The sequence below is a fragment of the Sardina pilchardus genome, chromosome 1, assembly GCF_963854185.1.
Source record: "Sardina pilchardus chromosome 1, fSarPil1.1, whole genome shotgun sequence".
NCBI lineage: Eukaryota > Metazoa > Chordata > Actinopteri > Clupeiformes > Clupeidae > Sardina > Sardina pilchardus.
Window position 1 is genome coordinate 27,408,071 of NC_084994.1, and position 26,603 is coordinate 27,434,673.

Genomic DNA, 26,603 nt, shown 5'->3' on the forward strand with positions numbered 1-26,603 from the left:
GTAAAATGTGCAAAGTATTATTCAAGTGTAAATCACTGTAATTTCCTCACTATGTAGCTGGTATGGACCTTTACTTGATGCTGTATTTAGATTTGCAGACACAAGAATAAATTTTTGCTCCCATTACTATCATTTTTCTTCACCTAAAAGTGTTTGTGCAGCAAAAACCGTCACTATACTGTATGTTCAGCATTCAGGGCCACTAACGCACGTTACTAAATTCACCAGCCGGCTCCAAACAGGTACCATGTACTGTAGCAACCATCTCCAATTAAAGAAGTGCAATAAAAGTCATTCTGACTCAAATCACGCGTTCAATAGTCAAAGTTACACACACATGAAATAGTGAAAAGATATCAACTGACTAAAATATTCTGCTTGTAAGATCCCTAGATATTTGTAAGATGCTACCTGTCTGATGTTGCATATATGGACATTTGAAATACACAGAGTACAATTGGTATTCTGTTAATATCAACATTACAATGTAATTGATCTAAAACGGCATCCTGCAGGTCAGAGCTGGGAAGGTGTCCCTTGCAGCACTGATGTCATCATTTCACAATTGCAAAGCAAAGGCTATCATCCCAACCTCAGTGTCCAGCTCCCTGTGTGGATATAGAGCTCTATATGTGCATGGACACACTAGCAGGGAGCACTGAACTGATCTGGGATCAACTCTCTCTCATCAACACAGGCACAACAATCAGAGCAAATGTTTCTCAAAACTCTTCTATGCCCTCAGTCTGAATGTGTAGATTAGACCCTGTGAACTCTGTCTTTCAGAGCTTTACTGACCTCAGTTTCTCCAGTCGACAGTTTGGATTTCTAAGACCAGAGAGCAGCTTGTCTTCTGATGTTTGCAGATCACAGCCACTCATGTCCAACTCACTCAGTTGAGAAATATATGACTGCAGAACTGAGACCACAACCTCAGAGGAGCTGTGTTTGAGACTACAGCTGATGAGTCTACAGTGAGAGAGGAAAACATTATCAGCAACATGTCTTTTGTACTCCTTATATTCCCAGATATGAAATACCAATGAATAAAAGATGGATGGAGTTTTTAGATCCAACAGAATGCACCAGTCTGAGATCACTGTGCAAAATACAGACCTCACTTTACAGTCTTGATTCAGTGGTTGATGAAGCAGTTCTCCTCCACAGTCCTGAAGCTCACTGTCACTGATGTCCAGCTCTCTTAGGTGGGAGTTTCCCCACTGAAGAATCGAGGCCAAAAATCTTCCTCTCAGTTTACAGCCAACAAGTCTGTAAAACGTAGAGAATCAGCAGATCATCACAAATAGTAAAATCAGATGATCGTTATCGTCTTTAGTTAACATAGACTGATGACTACAGATCAATCTGACTGCAGAGCTGAGGCCACGATCATCCAGGACAGTTAGTTTACATCCAGCAAGTCTAGGAACCGGGCAGGAAAAGAGTAGTACTGCATATGGGTCCCAACACCCCTACACACCTATTGTAACATCTGATAAAGTGTTATCTCCGGAGAAACAACCTAGGGTCTAGTTACCGTAGTTAACAACTTCACACTTTGATAGAGAGCAAAATTAAGTTCACTGGTGACACAGAGGTTATAATAGGGTGGGCAAACTTTTTGGCTCAAGGGCCACATTGGGTTTGGAAAATATGGCTTCTTCCCACAGACCATACAGTTGTTAAACTCTTTGTAACTGGCACAAAAGTTGTATACGTAGGTATCGATTTAAAACCATTCAGTGTATTAATTTATTCTGCTCATTATTCTGTATATTTCACATTATCTGAACTCAAGCACTTGATTGCACTTCAATAGTGTTGCTCTTGTCTTTTCTTAATGGCTGCCTTTTAACACTGTTTTTAAAAATCTTTATCTTTTAACTGACTGCAAATGCTACCTTGTCATGAGAACAATTTCTGCTCCACAGTAGATGTTTTACAAATATGGCTGGAATGACAAATAAACTTAATCTTGGACTTGAATGTGTAGATAAGGCCTCTGTGAACTCTTTAAGGATAAGGATAAGGATAACTTTAATAATCCCCTAAAGGGGAAACTCAGTGCCACCATACAGACAACAACATAAGCAAAGCACAACATGACACACAATAACATAAAGCAAGACACAGCAACAGGAAAAGCAACATACAGTTAGACAGGACACAAGCAGACAGCAAAGCAGACCATGGCAGTGGACTACCAACATGTGCAACATACAGCAGTATAGGAGGAGGAGGTAAAAAAAAAAAAAAAAAAAAAAAGGTAACAATAAATTATAAATAATTAAGAAAATCAACCCTGATGTCAGAGGTGCTTATTAAAAAGCCTGACTGCAGAAGGCACAAAAGATCTCCTGAATCTCTCAGTTGAGCAGCTGGGAAACAGGAGTCGCTGACTCCTACCACTTTTTATAAAAAAGCTATGAAGAGGGTGGTCATCTTGTGACACAATCCTTTTTATTTTCCTCATGGTTCTCTGTTCTATCACATCTTCCAGGGCACTTTGGCTGAGACCAATGACTGAACCCGCTTTCCTAATGAGTTTATTTAGCCTGTTCCTATCCTCCACTGCCAAACAGCTACCCCAGCATACCACCGCATAAAAGAGGACACTGGCCAGAATCTCATTGTAAAAAGTGTTTAAAATGGGCCTGCTAACATTAAAAGACCTGAGTTTCCTGAGGAAGAACATCCTGGACTGAGATTTCTTGAGTGTAGCACTACTGTGCATCTTCCAATCCAGTTTATTATCCACATGTACACCCAAGTACTTATAGCAAGAAACTATCTCAACAGGCTGGTCTCTGATTAAAATCAGAGTTTTACTGACCTCAGTTTCTCCAGGTGGCAGTTTGGGTTTCTAAGACCAAAGAGCAGCTTCTCTTCTGATGTTTGCAGATCACAGCCACTCATGTCCAACTCACTCAGTTGAGAAATACATGACTGCAGAAATGAGACCACAACCTCAGAGGAGCTGTGTTTGAGTCCACGGCTGATGAGTCTACAGTGAGAGAGGAAAACTGTGTAAGCAACATGTTCTGTACTCCTTAAATTCCAAAATAAAAATGGCAATGAATAAAAGATAAACTGTTTTGAAATCCAATAGAATGCCCCAGTCTGTGTGCACCATGCAAAATACAGACCTCACTTTACAGTCTTGATTCAGTGGTTGATGGAGCAGTTCTCCTCCACAGTGCTGAAGCTCACTGTCACTGATGTCCAGCTCTCTTAGGTGGGAGTTTCCCCACTGAAGAGTCAAGGCCAGAAATCTTCCTCTCAGTTTACAGCCAACAAGTCTGTAAAACATAGAGAATCAACAGATAAGCACAAATTAGTGAGATCAGATGAGGTTGTTGTCTACATCTTTAGCTAACATAGACTGATGACTAAAGATCATTCTGACTGCAGGTCAGAGGCCATGATCGTCCAGGACTGTCTGTTCACACCCAGCAAGTCTACCAGTGAGACAGAAAAAGCGCAGTACTGTAAATGGGTCCCAATACCCTTACACAGCTAATATCTGTTAAAGTGTAACAACTTCACACTTTTGATTGAGAGAAAAATCACGTTCATTGGTGACAGAGAGGTTATAACAGGGGTGGGCAAAGTTCTGGCTCAAGGGCCACATTGAGTTTCGAGAATTGGCTGAAGCGTCATACGATTGTTAAACTCTTTGTAATTGGCACCCAAATTGTATATCGCTATTAAGGCCAGAAATCTTCCGCTTAACTTACAGCCCACAAGTCTTTAAAATAATAAACCATGTAACGAAAGATTGCAAATAGTGAAATCAGAGATATCAATGCTAGAGTAAAACACTGATGCTGACATTGAATGGTTAACACAGTCTACAGCAACAGTAATTCAAATGGGACACATCAGCAGGGAGTGTTAAACCACCAACTGGTCTGGGACCGATTCTCTCACATCAACATTGACACAACAATGAAAGATAATGCTTCACAAATCCATGTCTTGATTCACCCCATACCAGTGAGATTCACATTTTCTCTCCACTTTAAATATTTTATAGATATGGCTGGAATGACATACAAACGTCAACTTTAATGTGCAGATAAGAATTCATTGTATTACTGACCTCAGTTTTTCAAGTTGGCAGTTTGGATCTCTAAGACCAGAGAGCAGCTTCTCTTCTGATGTTTGCAGATCACAGCCACTCATGTCCAACTCACTCAGTTGAGAAATATATGACTCCAGAACTGAGACCACAACCACACAGGAGCTGTGTTTGAGTCTACAGTTGGTGAGTCTACAGTGAGAGAGAGAAACACTATAAGCAACAGGTCCTCTACACTCCTTACATTCCCAGATATAAAATGCCAACAAATAAAAGATGGACAGTTTTTAGATCCCATAGAATGCACCAGTTTGTGAAAACTGTGCAAAAATACAGACCTCACTTTACAGTCTTGATTCAGTGGTTGATGGAGCAGTTCTCCTCCACAGTCCTGAAGCTCACTGTCACTCATGTCCAGCTCTCTTAGGTGGGAGTTTGCCCCCTTGTGAGCCAAAGCCACAAATCCCCCTTTCAGTTTACAGCCAACAAGTCTGTAAACACATAAACCATGTCACAGATAATCTCAAATAGTAAAATCAAAGACGGCATATCAATTCAAGAGTAAAACACAGATGCTGGTACTGTACGCTTAACACAGTCTATGGTTAACAGCAGCACTGTATGTCACTGTGAATAGTCTACAGTACATTTCAATTCAATCTTTATTTCAGATGCACAGCTCAGTCCATAGCATATGAAACAATCATATAATAAATAGAGTAGAATAAAATAAAGAATAAAACAGAATAAAATAATTATTTTATAGCACTAGCTAGTGAAAAATACCAGATCAATGTATCAAACAAACAATAAATAAATATACAATATTACTGACCTCAGCGTCTCCAGTTTGCAGTTTGGACTCAGAAGAGCAGAGACCAGTTTTTCTCCTGACTTAAGCAGGTCATTCTGACTCAGGTCCAGCTCTCTTAAGGGGGAGTTTGCAGACTGCAGTGCTGAGGCCACAATCTCCCAGGACTTCTCTGTTAATTTACAGCCAGCAAGTCTACAATAGAAAGGCAATATGTCAAGTCCTAATACAGTTAAAACAACACTGTGTAGTGTTAGTCCATTTCTGGTGTTACACATTTCTTTTGTCTGATGTAAATGTTGTAGCAAACAATGTGAAGTGTGGAGGATGTGAATGTAAACAAAGTGTTGTTTCTTTAAAAACATCACACTGCGCACCTTTAAACCATGCTATCTATAGCAACACCTCCTTATAAAAGTGTCATCCAAAACGTAATCCATTCTGACAACAGAACAAGACTTCCAACAATTTAGAATCATTTGTTAATGTAGAACAGAACTCACAGAGCCTTTGTGCAGCATCTCACGGCTGGAACCAGTCTCCTGCGACCTTCTGGAGAGGTTTTGTATTTGCTCAGGTCAAACTCATCCAGCACCTCATCAGACATCAGAAGCACATGAGCCAATGCTGAGCAGTGAGCCAGTGTGAGCTGTTTCACGGCACCTTTCTCTGCCTTCAGGAAAGCCTGGATTTCATCATGAACAGAAGAGTCATGCATTTCCACCAGGCAGTGGAACAGATTGATGCACCTCTCGGGGGAGATATTTGGTCTCTGCATCATCTTCAGGTTCTTGATTGTTTTCTTTACACTCTCTGGGCTGCTATGTGTGTGTGTCAGGAGGCCAAGCAAAAGTCTCTGATTTGACTCCAGAGAAATGCCATGAAGGAAGCGGACAAACAAATCAAGGTGTCCATTCTTGCTTTCCAAAGCTTTGTTCACAGCATTCTTCAGCAGCTCATCTAGAGGCCAATCTGGCAAAGTCATGGACTTTCTTCTAAGAAAAGGTTTCAGGACCTCCATGTTCTTACTCAAGAAGGAGGCAAACAAATGAAGTGCAGCAAGAAACTCTTGGATGCTCAGATGGACAAAGCAGTATACCTTCTTGTGGAAAAACACACACTCTTCCCTGAAGATCTCAGTGCACATGCCAGAGTACACAGAGGCTTCACTGACATCAATGTCACACTCTCTTAGGTCTTCCTCATAGAACATGAGATTGCCATTCTCCAGATGCTTGAAAGCCAGCGCTGCCAATTTCAATATGACACTCTTGTGTGACTCCAGGAGCCTCTGTCTATTTGTCTCACTTTCCTCTTGATACTTCTGGTTCTTCCTGGTGGTCTGGATGAGCAGAAAGTGTATGAACATTTCAGTCAGTGTTTTTGGGGCTTTTCTCCCATCATCCTGTTCCAGTATCTGCTGAAGGACAGTGGCTGATATCCAACAGAAGACTGGCATGTGGCACATGATGTGGAGACTCCTGGTTGCCGTAATGTGTGAGATGATTCTGTTGGCTTGACTCTGGTCACTGATCCTCTTCCTGAAATACTCTTCCTTCTGTGGGTCATTGAACCCTCGTACTTCTGTCACCAGACTGATGCACTGAGAAGGGATCTGACTGGTAGCTGCTGGACGGGAGGTTATCCAGAGGAGAGCAGAGGAAAGAAGAGTTTGCTGAATGAGGCTCGTCATCAGCACATCCACTGATGATGTTTGTGTCACATCAGACAACTTCTGGTTCTCTTGGAAATTCAGAGGAAGTCGACTCTCATCCAGACCATCAAAGATTAACACAATGTGGCAGTCTTTGTATTCAGCATCCTGTAGATCTCTAAGCTCAGGGTGGAAGTCAAGCAGGAGCCTGTGAAGACTGTACTGATCATGTTTGACCAAATTCAGCTCACGGAACGGAAGAACAAACATGAAATCTACATCCTGGTTAGCTTTCTCCTCTGCCCAGTCAAGGATGAACTTCTGCACTGAGACGGTTTTTCCAATGCCAGCAATGCCCTTGGTCATGACAGTTCTGATTTGTCTCTCCTGTCCAGGTAAGGGCTTGAAGATGTCATTGCAGTTGATTGCTGTGTCCTCTGTCGTTTGTGGCCTGGATGCTGACTCTACCTGCCAAACCTCATGCTCATTATTCACCCCTTCACTCTCTCCCTCTGTGATGTAGAGCTCTGTGTAGATCTTGTTCAGGAGTGTTTGAGTCCCTGACCTTATGATGCCTTCACATATGTTCTCAAACCTCCTCTTCATGATGGCTTTATGGGTCATCAGTACTCTGCTCAGGACATGGTCATCTGTTTAACAATATACACACAAACAACCAAGAGATTAACATTATTCATAACTAACTGGTAAGTGTGTCTGGAACACATTTTTTTCAAACAGTACTTGTATCAGATACAATTTTGTTATCCTAAGATGTAACAGCTGGTATAACATTTAAATTTTGTTTAAATTTGCGTTTTTATTCAAGGACGAGCCCTGCTCTTGGACACATATCTTCAAGCCTCACCTGTTAGTTTGGCCCTTTTGACTGGAGCATGCTCAGTTTGTAGATGGGTGCTGGCTCTCTTGACTGTGTGCTCATCTAAGGGAAGCTGTGGAGAGATCTGTGCCGTGTGAATGTGTGGATAAAGAGGGTGCTGGATGTGTGGATAATGATTATGCTGCCCCATGGCTGAGTTTGAGTACTGAGGATGCTGCCCCGTGTCTGTGTGTGGGGATGGAGGAACTTGTGCCATGTTTGCAGATGGGTTCAGATGAAGTGCCATTTCACTGTGTTGGTATAACGAAGGCTGTGTCATGGCTGTAGATGGGTATAGGTGAGGTTGTGCCATGGGTGTAGGTGGGTATAGGTGAGGTTGTGCCATGGGTGTAGGTGGGTATAGGTGAGGTTGTGCCATGGCTGTAGGTGGGTATCGGTGAAGTTGTGCCATATTTGCAGGTGGATATAAAGATTGATGTGCCATAGTTATGTCAGGGTTTGTAATGGGTTGTGTTCTGGGTCTCTTTCTGCACTGGGGGCAGCTATAGTCTCCTGATGGACCAGACTGGCTCCAGTAGCTGCTGATGCACTGCCTGCAGAAACTGTGTCCACAGCTGGTGATGACTGGGTCCCTCAGTAGCTGCTCACACACTCCACACCTGGACTGATCCTGAGTCAGGATGTTCCTAAACACAACAGGGATTCATCATTCACAGCACCTACAGTAACACTGAAGAACAGCCAAATAACAGTGACTGCACACATACAGTACAGACTCAGGAACACATTCAGACGAGAGAAGTGCAAATGACAGTTGGTAGAAAAATATGATTTGTGCCAGGCGCGTAGGAACGTAGTAAGCATTGGGGGGGACAAGAATGAGGTCCGTTGCGCGCGCAAAGCGCGCGCTGAAATTTGTTTATATTAATAAATAAAGGGGGCGAATTATAAGTAACATAAGAGATAAAAAAAACCCTATTGCTGAAGTTTTAATGGCCCTCTGTAAGATGCCGCTTTGAACATATGTATTTCAGTCTTTTTCTTAACCTATTTTTGGAACTGGGAAGAACATCTGCACATAGGCTATTCAGAACACATTTCTTCCCTGAAAACGCACACAGCTAGTCTGACAACTTAAACGGACTCCCCCAATGCTTCCCTTTACATGGTTGCATAAACGTTGCTTAAATGAAAATATGTTTCTTCTTCTTGACTTTTCATATGCCATCTAAGTAAATTGTATGTCAGCTGATAGATGGATGCGCGTTTTGGGCACAATGAATGGGTTTGCCCTTTAACGAACGCGAAAGCTGAGATTGCCTTGCGCATCAGTGTTGGAACGATACTCAACAAACTGTGAGATAAACATTGTTTTTCGTGTCTGGGAGATCTCGTTGTCGTTTTTGACTGTCGGCTTCTTATGTTTATTGTTTGGACGTATGGACACTGAACTTTGAGTGGGTGTTTGTTTGTGCATTATGAAGTTTTGTGTTAATTAGTATGTGTCGGGCCTTCACCTCAGCGTGTAAGTTGCGCGCTAGGTGGCCACGAACGAACTCATTGCTTAATTTGTGACAAAATACAGTGAGTAGCCTATTCATCTTTCATTTGTGTTTTTTCATTTGTTATATTATTGCATGTTTGACGTAGTTTGTAAACAGGCATTCTGCCCGTTTATCTTAAGTCAACCGAGGCCTTCGGTTGCTCATATCCGCCCGTAACCATGTACGTCGTGACAGTGTGTAGATTATAATAAGAGGCAAATTGTTACACATTTAATTTTAAAAGCATAGCCTATAATAGGATGAACAAAGTGTATGGACTTGCTAAATCCAGGTAACCAGATAATTAGGCTATGTGCCACGTCAAGTGATAAGCCTACATTTAAAAGCAACTTATTTAGGCTATCGTAGACTAGTATACTGTATTCGCCCACAATAGGCTATCCTCTTAACTATTTCGAAAAGAATGAAAGAAGGCCGTAAACTAAATAGGGGTCATTCCACGCCAAATCAACCAGAGCCCACGCACTTGCGTCTCAAAAAAATCTGAAAAAAATACCATGTGTGCCTATGTTACCCAGGAGACACTCTGTAAAATGTTTTCGTGCTAAGATCAATACTTTTCAAGTAACAGCCAGTTTTACAGGGGGAGGGGGGTGTCAAATTTGTTCTACCTCTTTTTTTTGTCAAAGTTCACAAGCTCATTGCTCAAGAACTAGAATCTGTAGGAGGCTCAAATTTTGCAGGCTGGTGCATAAATAGGGATAGTATGCAGTAAAATCACCACGAGTAGTCTGGATGATCCTGCATGGTCATAGCAGTCCCTCAAAGTTGATCAAATTTTTATTGGAGTTCTTGGCTGGGCTCTGTTTAGGCTTAGAGAAGACATATTTTTACTCAACATAGGCTCTTGATTTTTTTTCTCTTATTGAGATCAGTAGAAACACTTTCCGAAAAAGCAATGAAGAGAAAAGAAAATCCATCAGGGACTGAACAGCAGACCTCACAAGTTTGAAAAATAATTTTGGATCTCATATTCAGAGCACCCTAACACCTTGTGGGAATATACAAAGATTTTTAAAATATTTTTTTCGTTAATCTGCATCACCTCTTCTTTTTAAAAACACCAATTTGACTTGTCTTATGCAAATCTTTCTTTTTCATTTTCCACCCTAAACATGGACAAAATGCACCATTGAGATCAATATGTTTTGTCCCCACCCGGCAATTTCAGTGATTCAGTGATTTTAGTGGCACCTAGTGGTTACTCTATACAAAACAAATCTCTCAATAGATCTCTATGGTGCATTTTGCCCTTGTTCAGGGTGGGAAATGAAAAAGAAAGATTTGTGTAAGACAAGTCAAATTGGTGTTTTTAAAAAGAAGAGGTAATGCAGATTATAGAAAAAAATATAAAAAAAATCTTTGTATATTCCCACAAGGTGTTAGAGTGCTCTGAATATGAGATCCAAATTTATTTTTCACACTTGTGAGGTCTGCTGTTCAGTCCATGATGGATTTTCTTTTCTCTTCATTGCTTTTTCGGAGAGTATTTCTACTTATCTCAATAAGAAAAAAAACCTGAAATCTTACTTTGGATCAGATTGTGGTGGTTCAGTATTGAAATTGCGAGGGAGATCTATGGACCAGTCACTCTTCATGGACACACAGCTGGGCACTGGAGACACTGGTCTGTGTGTCTGTGGTCTGGATACAAAAACAGACAAAATACATGATAGGTTGAGACGATTCAGCTTCACATGTCTGTTCTCTCTCCTTCACACACACACACACACACACACACACACACACACACACACACACACACACACACACACACACACACACACACACACACACACACACACACACACACACCTGTCGACTCTGATATATTGATACAAAACCTGAAATCTTACTTTGGATCAGATTGTGGTGGTTCAGTATTGAAATTGCGAGGGAGATCTATGGACCAGTCACTCTTCATGGACACACAGCTGGGCACTGGAGACACTGGTCTGTGTGTCTGTGGTCTGGATACACAAGGAGATAAAATACATGCTATAAAATGGATAGTTCTGATGATCCTTGATGACTGGTTGAATCAAGTTCAATGCTGTTGTATATTCTCCCGATATAACACTGTTGAGACCCCATTTCTTTCTATATTACAGTTTTTTACAATCACTTTGCTACTATTTTCAGAACCTTGATGTCATTTTTCACAACTCTAGACACAAAACTCACAACCAATGATCAAAATGCACATTTTTCAAAACTCTAACCCTTTTCTCAATTGCTTGGATACAATACACATACAACTTAGATCATTTGTTCATTCAACAAAACTCACCTGTTCAATATGATACAACTTAACATCAAAGTACTACTATTTCAAAAGACAATTCACACATGACATTTCAAAAGAGCGTCTATGAGCGTCAAATGAGCGTCTTGTACTGTAGTGTTTTGCATCAATATACAGTAATTCGCTTAGATGGCATAACGGTTAACAAGATACAAAATAATACAGTTGCTGAGCAACATTTCCGATAAGAATCTACTAGCGGTGGAATTATTCTATTCTCTGCGGAACAATCAGAGAGGGTTGAAGCGGAGTAATGAAGGATCTTTGGAACAATGGACATTTGTAGATGAAATAGCTTTTACATTTCATGATTGTTTGTTTATTTTGTATTCATTTTTAATGTCCTGACCTAAGTGGTAGCCGTTTTATAGCAATAAGCCCCTTCAGGCCGTTCTATGGCCCTTTCCGAAACGTGCCCCTAAACCCTAGTCCTACACACTTCCACTTTGTTTGCGCGTTCATGCGAGGGTCCGCCACATTAAGTATCATCCGAAACGATTTTTGAGTCGAGTGAAGTGCCTAGGGAGAGGGGCTACCACGCCTCCAGGAGCAAGTCAGCATGGATGCTGTCTTGAAACGCAGGTGCAACCGTTTTCAAGTGTTCATGCAGCTCGTGTATCTCCCTGCCAGTTGTTTTTGGTCCGTATGACAGAATTTACAGACAAAAGCGTGATTTAAGCTACATTGTAACAACTCATGTTTAGTTTGATACTCAGTAAAATGTGCAAGATCGTACAGAAGTAGGCTGTAATAGTTAAACACATGTGCAGGTCGCATTTACAGCACTTTTATAATTTGATGTTAAATAAAGCATAAAATGCAACTCCTCACTCATAGTAATGAAAGGAGAGAAGAGGGATGTATATCCTAATACACAGGGGTGTCCAGAACATCTTAATTGGCGATTTAATATACAGTATATTGCCTTCATAATTTCTATGAAAACTAATATGACGTCAATTTCCTTCTCCCTTCAAGCGCATCCGAATGTAGTGCTGTTTTAACCCCCTAACCCTTCAATGCGAGTGTTCTCCACACCCACGAGTGGAGTGGAGTGAAGTTCACTCGCTAACCGAGTCGAAGTGAGTAGGGATCCGTTTCGGAAAGGGCCTATATTAAGCACAACTAAGGGTTGTTTAACGGCACTCAGCTGTGCTTTATCCACGATATAGAAAGGCCTTATTGCTTAAATAGATTGAGGCGATACATCTCAACAATACTAAGAAAAGCAGAGAGGGTTAAAGCAGAGCGAGAGGCCGCAAAAGTTCGACCATTTCCGCGTTCTGTTTTCGCAAATGGGAGGGGGGCAAAATCCCCCTTTAAAGGAATAGTTCGAAAATTTGGATATAGGACCTCATTTCCAACTTAGTCGGGGTGATATAGGTCGGTGGAGACCATTTTCAGTGAATTTCTGCCCTTCCTTAAATTGCAGCGTTCATTTGGTGCTAATCTGGTGCCGAGATAACGCAAGCCAACGGTAACATCCAGCCTGCCACTGAAAACAGTCTTAATCCACCACAGAACACCCGAAACAAATAAATTATATAGTCAGACTATCAATGCACATGTCTGTGTTGATAGAACAATGTTAGAAATAAAACGAACCTTGCATCGCATTGCAATAGCCTATACTTTGTTCCCTGTATGGCAGTAGCGGATTGATATTGAGAAACTAGTCCCTCAAAATGTAATAAATCATTGAGTTGCAAGGTTAGTTTTATTTCTAAAATTATTCTATCAACACGGACATGTACACATCGATAGTCTGACTTGACTTGTCTCAGGTGTGCTGTGGAGTGAGTAAGACTGTTTTGGATGTTACCGTTGAAATGCGTTAGCTCAGAACCAGCTTAGCAAAGGGGAATGCTGCAATTTAAGGAAGGGGTTAACATGATAACAACTGTCTCCACCGACCTATATCACCTCAGCAAAGTTGGAAATGAGGTCCTATGTCCAAAACTCCGAACTATTCCTTTAAGCAGACCTAGCAAGTGACGTTACAATACATTTGAACTGAACTGCTTGCCAATCTGACAGAGATCGATATCCCACTATGACGTCTTTGCGACATGCCTCTTTAAGCAGACAGGAACTGTTCGAATTTTGCTTCCATAGAGATGCATTATGTTGCTCTATCTTGTCAGTAATGAAGGATCTTTGACAAAAAGTGTATGTCTACACACCCTCTCCTTCAAACACACACAAACTCAATGAAACATACACAAATAAAGCACTGATCCAATACAGCTTCACAATAATTAAGGTTAACTTTACGTCTGTTATCTCTCCTTTTCTCTCTCTCTCTCTCACACACACACACACACACACACACACACACACACACACACACACAGACACAGACACAGACACAGACACACACACACACACACACACACACACACACACAGGTCTACTCTTGTATATTGATTCAAAAGCTGAAATCTCACTTTGGATCAGACTGTGGTGGTTCACTACTGAAATTGCGAGGGAGATCCATGGACCAGTCACTCTTCATGGACAAACAGCTGGGCACTGGAGACACTGGTCTGTGTGTCTGTGGTCTGGATACAAATAGAGACAAAAATACATGATAGATTGAGATTATACATCTTACAGTAACAATACTGACAAAAGTGTATGTCCACATACCCTCTCCTTCAAACACACAAAGACACACACACACACACACACACACACACGTTGTATGCGGGTCTGGACACAAGTGGCTGGCGTTGTTTAGAACCTTCTATAAGTGCTATTTCAGAATGTGTCCTTGGGCCACAGGATATCTCTCCTCTCATGCTAATCACACATAGGCGTGAGTAGGTGTGTTTGATAAGGATGCCGGGTGGAGAGCCAATCACAATGTTTTGTTTTTACAGCCACTATTTTCTTTGTTCATCCTGTACTTAAGTGAGGAATACTCCATTGTTAAACCAGAAGAGAAAGATGGTTTGTGGTTTGTCTACGTTAATACCCAGTGATATTACAATTTAATAGCGCTTTCAATGCCCACCAACACAAAGCATTTAATTTTTACAACACTGGCTGCAGGCTGCAGCGGGCTCCACATGGCCTGTGTGGGATCATGAAATAGCAGCAGGCTGATGAAAGTTGATAACGTATCAGCATTATTTTACTGAGCACTCGTCATTGACTGTAGGTCTAGTGATTATTCTAGAAAAGGTGCTAAAGTATCAGCCCTATTTTACTGAGCTACTCGTCATTAGGTCTAGTGATTATTCTAGAAATGTTATATGACCTATAGGTCTAAACTCTATTGCTTGAGGTTTGGGAATAGCACTTGAAGTTACTTGGTTAGGTTGAGAAGGCTGACTACTGACACACACACACCCCCTAAGGACATTCATCCACGCACCCCAGCATTGTGTTTGCAGGGTCTCCCCACTGAGCAGGTTACTGGACTTCTTGAAAATTCACTCTTTGAATGTGCAATAGTGCGATGCTGTAATATACTGTATAACATGGGTAAACAGTGTAATATTGCATCTTTCACTTGAGACCAGGTTTTTCTTGGCCGGTGGTGTTTTCAGTGACTTTTAAAATATACATTTGTGATCATGCACCTCAACACCCCTGGTGTTTTCATCGACATCCGTGGGTATGCAGGGTCCACGGTGGGAGAGCATGCATACCAGGTGGAATGATAACAGCTTTACAGCGGCTGCTTCTGAGAGCGGATATATCCGGACAACACGTTTCTTAGAATATATATATTTTGTCCTTTAACTCAAAGCGCAAAAAAAAGGATATCACTTTTGCATTCACACGGTTAAAAATTGTTTGCCACTTTACCTGGCTATATAGGCGACCCTGCCCTATAATCAATCAATCAGAGGATCAGACGTCACGCTCAGACAGAACACAACACCAATCAACACTTAGAATTATGTAATTATAAACCATAATTCACCACCATTTTAAACCATATTTCATGACCTTCAATATCATCCTGTCATTGTCATGCATTGACATCACTTTATCAATACTCATCATTCAAGTGAATTTATAAGTTTATATACAGTACATAATATCAAAACAAACTCCAACAAGGCCCATTGATGTCTTGGATTTGGGAAACTCTTGATGATAGAGGAAACAAATCACCTTGGATAAGATCTTCCAGTGCTGACCCCCTGATGTCCATCAGTAACGGACTCGTCATCCTTCAGGGACACGTGGCTGGACACGGCACATGCTGCTCTGCCTGTCTGATTTCCACCAACAGCATCCTCTCCCTCTTGAGGAGAATCCATCCTAATCAATCAATAAGAAAAAAAAACATAGAGGGCGTGTATGTGTGTGTGTGAGAGAGAGAGAGAGAGAGAGAGGGAGAGAGAGAGAAAGATGAGTGTCCCTCTCTAAAAAGAGAGATGAGGAAAATGTTTCTGATGAGAGGTTCCTGATGAAGTGCTTACTTTTAGCAGCTATGTGGACCAATCAGCTGAAAGGACATTTTGGACAATTTAGGCAGATAGACGACATAAAAAATATGCTCTCGTTTAAAATTTTCTTTTGAATATTTATTTCAGAAATATAGGTAATAAACTATGTCATGATTTATCCAGCTCAGGCATTAAAGGTATTTTTCCCCATATGTCACAAAAAGTGTGTAAATTATGTTAAATTAAACAAATAAATGAGTTGTTATAATGCCACTCAACATCTTTAAACAAAATACCCTGTTAACTATAATAATAACCCCATCACTCTATTACACTCTAGTATATTACAATCACAGGGATGTGAATCAATGCTTAAGCCTTTCCCTCAAGAATAGAAGCTGTGAAATTTAGCTAGGCTCATTTATTAAGGTCAAGTACCAATGAGGTTTTACACAACGCGGAACATAATTGTAATCATTCGACTTTATTCTATAGAAGTGACGAATAGGTTATGACACTGCTGCATAAATACTGACAGTAGGCTGATGGGCTACAATTACATGTAGATTAGGACTGACTGATTAGGTCTGAGGTGAAGGCAGTGCTTTTGAATGGACAACTTCGACAAAAGGCAGTGATCCTTTACCAGTAGGGGAAGCCTGTCGGTATACCTTTGAGCCTTACAATTAAACAAGGAAGAGTTAATTTAAAGATTTCTCTGATGCTCATTCCGAGATGTCATGATGCCTTATTTCAGACATAGGGTAGGCATAACAAGAAGCCAGGCCTATGGCCTACATGATAGGCCTACATGTCAATAAAGTAGGATAGCCAACTACAGCATTCTTCATGGCTGATCGTGTCGTCGTTCGGTAGGCCGTTTCTACCTAGCCTACCTGTCTAGGCCTAAGTGCTTATAGATACATAATCTATTTACATCTAGGATTCGTTTCGGTTGATCCATTTGACTGACTACTTTACTAAGCTGGACCTATTTGACTGAAGTCGCAACGCAAATTGGCCCAGGCTAAATTCAGAGTCTGAAAAGTGTTCACGTTATGAAATGTAGACCTGAGCCTAGTCAACGAACAAATCCATGACGTCTCCGACAGGTGTCCCTCTCTATCTCCAGGCCACGAAACCGACATCAATGCACGATTCTCTGTAATCGATCACAACCTTACTGTACATTTAACTCACTTTATCTAGGCTACTTACCTTCACAAAACGTCCGAAATGTTCTTGCCCGAACACCGGTCCCTTAGATGTACTTTCGATTTCACTTGTTCCGCGTTCATCACGTGGGCAAACGCCAGAGGAGTTGGTCGATTGGAATAAAACTCATTGTGATTTTTGGGCAGGAATGCCACTCTAGAGTTAGAAAAACAAGCGACAGTATTGGTAGTAGCATTGTCTGTGTTATCAACCTGTAGCCTATGTGTGCATACTGTAGGTTCACATACTGTAGTCACGTGGCTGCAAGTTAGAGGAGACACACACACACTCACGCACGCACGCACACACGCACAAACACACATTATGCACATGCACGCGCGCCCACACACACACACACACACACACACACACACACACACACACACACACACACACACACACACACACACACCTTGTAAATGTGTACAAAAACTGGATTCTAACCTTGGATCTGATTGTGGGTGTCCACTAATGAAATTGTCTGCGGTTCTATGACTGACTTTCATAGTGAGCATATGTCACATAGTCTGTGCATGTAGTCACGTAGCTCTGAGTTTCATGTCCCCTCCTGTCGAGGGTTGTCAGCTTGGGATGTATTTTAATTTTCTGTAAATGTCTTTGACTTGCTTAAATTTGTGTTGAAATTGAACGCCAGTGTTGGTTTGTATAGGTTGTATTGTAATAGTGTGATAATTTCATGCATACTGTACATGTTCTCAGAACTGTGCTTATAAAATGGTCAACACTACACTCTTGTGGTCATAAAGTGGTACTGCAATTCCTCTCATGACCTTCCTTTACTGTAACTGTCACAGTCTCCAAATATATAAATATATATATCACTCACACACACACACACACACACACACACACACACACACACACACACACACACACACACACACACACACATATCATATTTGACTACGTACAGTAAATTACCAGCCACTTCAGACCTGCTCTTATCCTTACAGTCATATCTCAACAGACTTTAAAATGTCATCTCCATCAAAACTCTCAAAACCTTTCATGATGGTTCCAACTAAATATGTAACCAATAGCAAAGATCATAGAGCGCTACGCGCAAGATGGATCAGTTACGTCAAACAATGAAGTAGCCTACGCTCTAAGTTCGACAGGGCGCCATTTTAGTAAGCTCAGCGCAACATTTCAGACAGAGTTCCAATCATATAAACCCACCTAAACAGCTGTTTTTGCCGTTGCCAGCTGTTTTTTTTTTTTTTTTTTTTTTAGCCTAAGCCTACTCGGTAATGAGCTTCAAGATCGGGCCGTGTGAAAGTTATTATTTTTCACCATTCCAATGAATAAGGATATAGGCTATTTAGGCATTTATTTAATCCGATAGTAGCCTTATTGCGCTGGTAAATAAATCACATCAATTCCCACTGGGAGATACTGTTAAGCTAGCTAGCAGGCAAACTAACTTAGCAACGTTATTATCATTTATTTTCTTTTTTTTCTACCCTTACTCTAATGAAAGTCCAGATTGTTTGCTGCTGCTCTTTTCTTCATGGACAGCTTCGCCCATAAACAATTTCCCCCGTAAACAGTTTAGTTTCCTTCACCCAAGCTGTCAGCTGTTCCATAACGTTACTTTCACTAGATGGCGATTTCAGAGATTTGGATTCTGTGAGGCTAGTTCTTTCCAGTAATCTCCAAAGTCTCAGGAGAGTTGAACAACGACAGGTAGGCTACAGACTATCTTCTTTATTAACATGAAGCAGCTCATATCGTTAAACACGCCGCCTCCAGTGTGAAAGCTTGTTGTGCAGTGTGAAGTGTTAGCTTGGTCCATGTAGCCATGGTCGTTTGCAAGAAGCCATAGAAGACCGATACGGTTGCATGTTTTTTATTGCACCTAATATCTTTCGTTGTCAACTGACCTGAGCGAATAGGTTCATTGTAGCCCATATTCTGTCTTATTTCTCTCAACTGCAACATTGACAGACAATTGTAGCTTACTATAGCCACGAGCTATTAGCCTAGTGCAGTGGTCGGCAATAGGCGGCCCGCGGGCCAAATGCGGCCCGCAAGCAAAAACATCTGGCCCGTGAGATCTTTTGAACCAGAGAATGAAAAAAAAAAAATAAATAAACTTTTTAAAAATCGGACTGCCAGTCTCAAACATGCTCTTTATTTTGAAACGTAACTTTCCAGAACAGAAGAATTTCAATCAATCTAAATGCTTAGATATTTGTTTCATCTGAATACGAGTGAAGAAGCACGCAGCGAGGTGCAGCGTGAACGCACAACATGCAAAAACAAATGAAGTCAGTGGACAGCGCTGGTTCTCAAATTCCAAGCTAGTCCCTAAAACACATGTTGTCATTCAAACAACGGACATAGGCTTATGGTGATAATTAAAACACGACTTCATCAAACAGGCAATTTATGCACATAGAACTGTGAAAAGTAAAACACGAGTTTCAAACATAGCGTGCGTGTTATTTAGGAACGCAACCTTTAAATTAGCATCCTTAGTTTCGTGGCGCCGTCTTGTACTCTTTGCATGCAGAGAGACTCTGCATGCAAAGTCTGTAGTTGTTACAGATCTATCTAGCTCCATACAGATCAGGCATGTGGGCTTTGCATTAATACAATTAGGGAGGATGAAGGCATAGTTCTCTGTCCATTCATCATTAAAGATCCTGTTTTCGCTGTTAACTTTTCTCTTCAGATTTTTTCATAGTGCCATTTTTTGACAGCTAACAGCAACGCGTGGAAATGTTTTTTTTCTTGTGTTTTTTTAATTATTTTTTAAAGACACAGGAATATAATAGCGCCCCCGATGACCAGTCGACAAATTTAACATAGCCTACATCAGCCTTCTTGAATGTCTCTGCTCTGTCATTTCAAGAGCGCCTATCATTTTTACCTCCTCCGATATTAATTAATTAAATTAGCCATTGTTTTGGTTGTGAACTTGTGGCCCGCTATGTTATGGCTCGGAAAATATCTGGCCCGAGGCCAAACTTAATTGCCGACCCCTGGCCTAGTGTATTAAACTTGATCTAACGGTATCCGTCTTTTTCATAATTGGCTGCTGTGCTGTGTCGTTCATAGTAAATGTGAGCGCAAAGTGTCGTGGCCAGAGCCATAGAGAGAGCTGGTCGTGGCCACATAGGCTACAGTTGGGACATAAAATAGTTTGACAAAGTTAAGGCATGTTTAGTATGGCAGTTCTATCCATAGGCTGTATGATAGTCTATCAGACTGTTTATTTAAGGATTTCCGATGTTGTGGTCGAAAGCGGCACCTCGTGGTTGTTACACTAGGCCTACATTTAATAGTTCACTTGGTGAAAGGGTGAACATTTATAATGTATGTGTGCTTCTAATGGACAAATTAGTTATGGAGCTGTTAAATTTGTTATGTTGCCAGCAATACCGCTATTGAACGTATGCTGAATGGATGTTGCAGCCTAGCCTAATTTATACCCTCGGAAATATTATATATCGTATTTATGCAATATATTTAACGAGTCTAGACATGGTGTTGTCTGACCGGTTTCTCGTAATTGGAACAAATAGCTTTACAGAATAAATATTGTTAATATTTTAGGGTCAGCGCCATAGGATTCCCACTGTTGCCAGCGTCTGTGACGACACCTGAGCTTACTAAAATGGCGCCCATGAATCTAGAACAATGGTTAGAACGTACTTCAACATATTCAACGTATTATCCGGCCAGTGATCTATCTTGCGCGTAGCGCTCTATGATCTTTGACCAATAGGACAAAAATAATTGCTCTGTTCTGAAAGTCGTTGTCTGAGATTTATTGTTTGTGTGTTCTTGATAGGACATTTTTTTCTATTTCTTTTGTATATTTTTTGAGTACTTGTATTGTAGTAATATTAGTGAAGGTGTATCTCTATTCACTTCAGTTAAGGAGTTGTGTACTTGTATTGTAGTAATATTAGTAAAGGTGTATCTCTATTTTACTTCAGTAAAGGAGTTGTGTACTTGTATTGTAGTGATATTAGTGAAGGTGTATCTCTATTCCACTTCAGTAAAGGAGTTGTGTACTTGTATTGGAGTAATATTAGTGAAGGTGTATCTCTATTTCACTTCAGTAAAGGAGTTGTGTATTGGAGTAATATAGTGAAGGTGCATCTCTATTTCACTTCAGTAAAGGAGTTGTGTACTTGTATTGGAGTAATATTAGTGAAGGTGCATCTCTATTTCACTTCAGTAAAGGAGTTGTGTACTTGGTCCAGCTCTGCATTGTGACATGGAGCTCAGAGTGAGGTCTGGGGCAGCAGGGGCGCTGGACAACTTGGGAGGGTGTGGCGAGCCGAGCGATCAGCTGGGCAGAGTTCTGGAAGCTGCCACAGGCTCGGCTCAGTTTCCTCATCAGGGCAACACACGACACCCTCCCGAACCCTCAACACCTCCACCAATGGCTTGGAGCAGAGCAACCCTGTGACCTCTGCGGGCCCATCAATGCCTCACTCACTCCAGCATGTTCTGTGGGGCTGCAGAACAGCACTGACAGGGTCGGCTCAGATGGACACACCACCAAGTGCTCAGGAAGCTGGCAGAGGTGCTGGAGAAAAGTGGGCAGGAGGCAAACAACCAGAGTCCATCAGAGAGCCCACGCAGGATTCACTTCCTCAGGCAGGGGAACCCGCAATGCAGACCAGCAAGAGACCACCCGCCAAGCTACTAACACCAGGGGCGGTGTGGAAGATGGAAGTAGACCTGGGTAGGCAGCTCCAGTTCCCACAGGAGATATGTAGCAGCACCTTAAGACCAGACGTGCTGCTGTGGTCTGCAGCTGTGAAGGCAGCAATACTGATGGAGCTGACAGTGCCATGGGAGGAGGGACTGGAAGCTGCCTACGAGAGAAAGAAGGCCAAGTATGCAGACCTGGTGGCGGAGTGCAGAGAAAGTGGATGGAGTGAGTGTGAGGCTGTAGCCGGTGGAGGTGGGAGCCAGAGGCTTTGTGGGCAGATCAACATCACGCCTGCTCAAGGACCTGGGACTACGTGGAGACACACTGAGCACATCCACCAAACAGCTCTCTGAGGAAGCTGAGAGAACAAAGCCACTGAAACCAGCACACAAGGCTTGGGGAGTAACATCCAATCAGGTTCTGCTGCAGGGGGTGTTGTCAGGGAGACATCCCTGTTCACTGGCCCTCCACCAGGAGATGTTCTGGGTTAAGGGGTCAAAGGTCAATGAGCGCTACTCCCCAGCTCAACACCCTGCAGAAAAAAAAACGTGCACACTATGTGGTCAGGTTTAGGCCTCAGGGAAGAAGAAAGATAAAACCATACTGGTTGTGATGTGTTCTTTACAAGATAGAAACAAAATTATTTATAGTTTCATTTGTAAATGTTTCATTGCATGAGGCACTCTCGACGCTGTACATGGGCTGATATGAACAATGATGATTACCCATGAGCTCTGAGTAGTGGGCTCACACAGAGACACACACACACACACACACACACAGTAAGCACGCACACACACATGGACACACACGCACACACACACTAGGAGCAGTGGGCTCACACACACACACACACACACACTAAGAGTAGTGTGGGCTCACACACACACACACACACACACACTCTCTCTCTCACACACACACACACACACACACTAGGAGTCGTGGGCTCTCTCTCTCACACACACACACACACACACACGCATGCACGCACACACACACTAAGAGTAGTGGGTTCTCTCACACACAGCACTCTCTCTCTCACACACACACACACACACACACACTAGGAGTAGTGGTCTCTCTCTCTCATACACAAACACTCACACTCAGAACCAACTCATCATCTGTTCTTGGAAGGACATTGGAATGTTTTCCAAATTATGATGATGTAACCCAAACTTCTGAGCACTCTCTCTCTCTCTCACACACACACACACACACACACATTCATGTAGTGCATCTGTTGTGTAAAGCGAGTGCATCTCTGTTCCTCTGAGCACCCAAAGTGCTTTGGTTGATGGCTGCCACTCACTTCTTCACATGCCCATAGAAAAGCCTGCTGTGCTGCTAGGTGATAGTGCACACATGCTGGCCTGCACACACACACACACACACACACACACACACACACACACACACACACACACACACACAGGTGATAGCGCACACCTGCTGGCCTGCATCCTCAGCTCCTTCTACAGGTGTGTGGTGGAGAGCACCCTGACCTGCTGCAGCACTGTGTGCTATGGCAGCTGCACAGTGGCACACACACACACACACACACACACACACACACACACACCCTGCAGCACTGTGTGCTATGGCAGCTGCACAGTGGCACACACACACACACACACACACACACACACACCCTGCAGCACTGTGTGCTATGGCAGCTGCACAGTGGCGCACACACACACACACACACACACACACACACACACACACACACACACACACACACACACACACACACACACACACACACACACACACACACACACACACACACCTGACCTCCTGCAGCACTGTGTGCTATGGCAGCTGCACAGTGGCACAGAAGAAGATGCTGCAGAGGGTGCTAAGGTCTGCACAACGGCCCATCGGATGCCACCTACTGTAGCAGCCCACTCAGACATTTCCAGCAGCCGACGCAGGGGCAGAGCGACCTGCATCATGAGAGACTCCACCCACCCTGCACACGGACTGTTCTCCCACCTCCCCTCAGGCAGTAGGCTGCGTAGCATCCGGGAGCATCAAGGAGCAGCAGGCTGAAGAACAGCTTCTAGCCGCACACGCTCACACTGATCAACTCCTCCACAATGCCGTGCCTTTGAGTCCTCTCAGGAGATAGCACTGCACTGCACTCTTTCTCACAGTAACGGATGTGTATTTCAGCTCAAGGTGAAGAGGAATCACAAAACATTTTTGTGTTCCAGTTTAGTTTATTTGTATATTTTTTCTTTACAAATTAAATGCTGTTGTTGTTGATATAAAAACATTTTAACCAATCACATATTTAATCTATTACAAAAAATCCAATGACTCCATCTGTCTTCTCTTCTCTTCCTCACAAGATTATCTATCACAGAATGTGGAAAAGTCTCATACTGCAATACTGTATACTTCACACGTCATGTTAATGATCAGAGGGATCATCATCATGAGAGTGGGAGAGAATATGAATGTGTGAAAGAGGAGGAAGAAAATGGAGGGATGAAACAGAAATAGAAACAGAAGAAGGAGGGATGATGCTACACAGAGGATGATGTTACACACATCACATAAGCAAGAGGAAACACAAACACACACACACACACACACACACATACTTAAACAAAGTGAGAGAGAACATACTAGGGCTGCATTGCATGCTTTTCAAAGTTGATTAATCTCTATGAAATATATGTTGATAGTTGTTTCCCAAAGCTCAAGAAGCTCAAATGGCTTATTTTCTCCAAACACCAAAGATGTTTAGTTCAGTGCCATAGAGGAGTGCGTAAATGGAAGCACAGGTGAGGGAACACCTGCTCAGCACTGCTGCTTGTGGCACCTCCGACGGTGCCATTGGGGGAGCCGCAGGATCATCAGCCGGGATTCCCTCCCCCTTCATTGATGTTTGGCTCCTTTAATCCCGGAACATCTGGTGTTGCTGGAGCAACGGCAGGGACGTCTCCCTAGCGCCCCCTGCAGCTGAGCCTAGGATCCGCGCCTTCCCCACATTTGCTCCTTTCTTCTGAGCCAAAGCCACAAGCTCCCTTGCTCTGCCTCCTCAGCCACTTCTTTGAGGGCCTTTTGGAGTGGGAGACCAGTCACTCCCACACTCTTCAAGAAGCGCTGCAGAGATGATCCCACAAACCCTCTGCAGCCGACCTCTACAGGGGAGCTGACAGCTGAGCACCCTGCTTCTCTGCACTCAGCTGTTAGGTCTGAGTAGTGCTCTTTCTTCCTCTCAAAGGCTGCCTCCATCCCTCCATCCCTCCATCCCTCCATCCCTCCCACGGGACAGTGAGCTCCGCCATAATCACAGCCCGAGCTGTGGTGGAGCACAGGATGATGTCGGGTGGCAGGTTGGTTGTGCTGATCTCAGTTGGAGACTTGAGCAGCCGCTCCAGGTCCACTCTGAGGTTCCAGTCCCATCCAGATGTTCTAACGGGCTGAGCTCTTCTCCCGTGGGACTTTCTGTGCCACTCCTCCCTCTCCAGTGAAGTGGATCAGCCGCTTTGTTGTTGCTGTTGGATGCTCTTCCAGCCTACGTGTCTCCAGGATCTCCGGCAGCTTCCGCAGGACGCGCTCATGACGCCACCTGTACCGGCCCTGTGCCACAGCTGTTCTGCAGCTGGATAGGATATGCTGCAGGCTTGGCTTTGGGCCATTACAGAGTGGGCACTTTTCCTCTGAGCCGTACCATACGCACAGGTTGCTGGGGCTTGGGAGAGTATCATAGGTGGACCTCATGAGGAAGCTCAACCTTGCTTGGGGGACCTTCCACATGTCAGCCCAGCTTATAGTCCTGTTGATCACTCCCTCCCAGGTTGTCCAGCGTCCTTGCTGTCCGAGGCTTAGCGCTTTGATTGGTTTTGATTACGCACGCATGCACGCATGTGCACACACACACACACACACACACACACACACACACACACGTGCACACACACACACACACACACACACACACACACACACACACACAATTATGCAAATGTTAAGAATTGTATGTTGAAATATTGATAAAGACAGACACACTGACCACTGACTCACACAGACACAAAGATTTAGCAGAGAAGTGTGTAGACATGTTTTCTTTCAAATAAACTCTCCAAACACATTCACAGACTTTGTTTCAATGTGTCTTTGCCCACAGTGCAGGCTCTCTCTTCTGTTGTTGCTCCTAACCCTAGACAGGGGTGTGACCCAGACACAGATCATTTGCCCAGTTTCTCCAGACAGGTGAGCAGGTGGTCCTGCAGTGGGAGCCGTTCCTGCTGGAAGGACGCAGGACTGGACAGGACATGTGGTTGGGTGAGCTGAACCTGTTAGTGTACTAGTGTGCATCTGCTGTGTGTGTACTGGGAGTTGAACATCTGTCCATATGAATGTGCTGTTCCTGACGTCTTTATTGCCCCCTGTGCTGTGGACATTACTGATGTCTTCTCCTACTTGATGTTAATGTGCAGGCTCCCTCTTTTGTTGAAGAATCTGCCTGCATGTCTGCCTGCAAGGACAGCTGGACGTTTCCCCTGCATCAGGTGCTCGGTGACTGTAGCCTCAGGTGGTCAGGTGACTGTAGCCTCAGGTGGTCATGTGACTGTATCCTCAGGTGGTCAGGTGACTTGTGGTGGGGTTGAACTCTGACCCCGTAGACTTCCTGCTGAAACATGTTCAGTGCTTCATCACGATGGCCAGGATCTCCTTCGCTGTTGAGGCTTTGGTTGTGTCCAGCTCCAGAAAGAGCTCTGGACCCAAAGGCAGCTGTACGTTTCCCCTGCATCAGGACTGCTCCACCTTTGGATGTCAATCTACTTACTGTAGGTCAGTCAGGTCAAACTTTCCTTTCCTAAAATGTCCTGTACTTCACTTACTTCACCTGTACTACTTAGTCATCTGGGGGTAGCTGTACACACACACACACACACACACACACACACACACACACACACACACACACACACACACACACACACACACACAGAGCAGTGGGCAACGTACACACGGAGGATTGGGCAGCACTGTACACACACTCAGA

At 43.1% G+C, this 26,603-nt stretch overlaps 2 protein-coding genes and 1 long non-coding RNA gene across 3 annotated transcripts in view; all 3 read right to left on the reverse strand.

The window, feature by feature from the left end:
- The window catches only part of LOC134077745 (ribonuclease inhibitor-like), a 30,974-nt gene extending 29,737 nt beyond the window's left edge, over positions 1-1,237 (reverse strand). The window contains exons 1-2 of the mRNA XM_062533392.1: positions 1,117-1,237; positions 799-969 (exon numbers count right to left, since the gene is read on the reverse strand). Of these exons, the coding sequence (XP_062389376.1) occupies positions 799-881 (83 nt within the window). The 5' untranslated portion in view covers positions 882-969; positions 1,117-1,237. The remainder of the gene's footprint in view (positions 1-798; positions 970-1,116) is intronic.
- Positions 1,238-1,551: 314 nt separating this feature from the next.
- On the reverse strand, positions 1,552-7,086 carry LOC134077757 (NLR family CARD domain-containing protein 3-like; the record flags this gene model as incomplete). The annotated part of the gene is made up of 6 exons (XM_062533402.1): positions 1,552-1,556; positions 3,193-3,299; positions 4,103-4,273; positions 4,420-4,572; positions 4,917-5,087; positions 5,396-7,086. Coding segments are annotated over 6 exons (2,298 nt in total), but the record flags the coding sequence as incomplete, so codon positions are not given.
- A 3,722-nt stretch (positions 7,087-10,808) lies between these two features.
- On the reverse strand, positions 10,809-17,003 carry LOC134087364 (uncharacterized). Its single transcript, XR_009939820.1, has 4 exons — positions 16,882-17,003; positions 15,386-15,535; positions 13,705-13,818; positions 10,809-10,922 (listed from the first exon to the last, which is right to left on the reverse strand). It is a non-coding gene; the product is annotated as an uncharacterized LOC134087364 (long non-coding RNA).
- Positions 17,004-26,603: the final 9,600 nt, after the last annotated feature.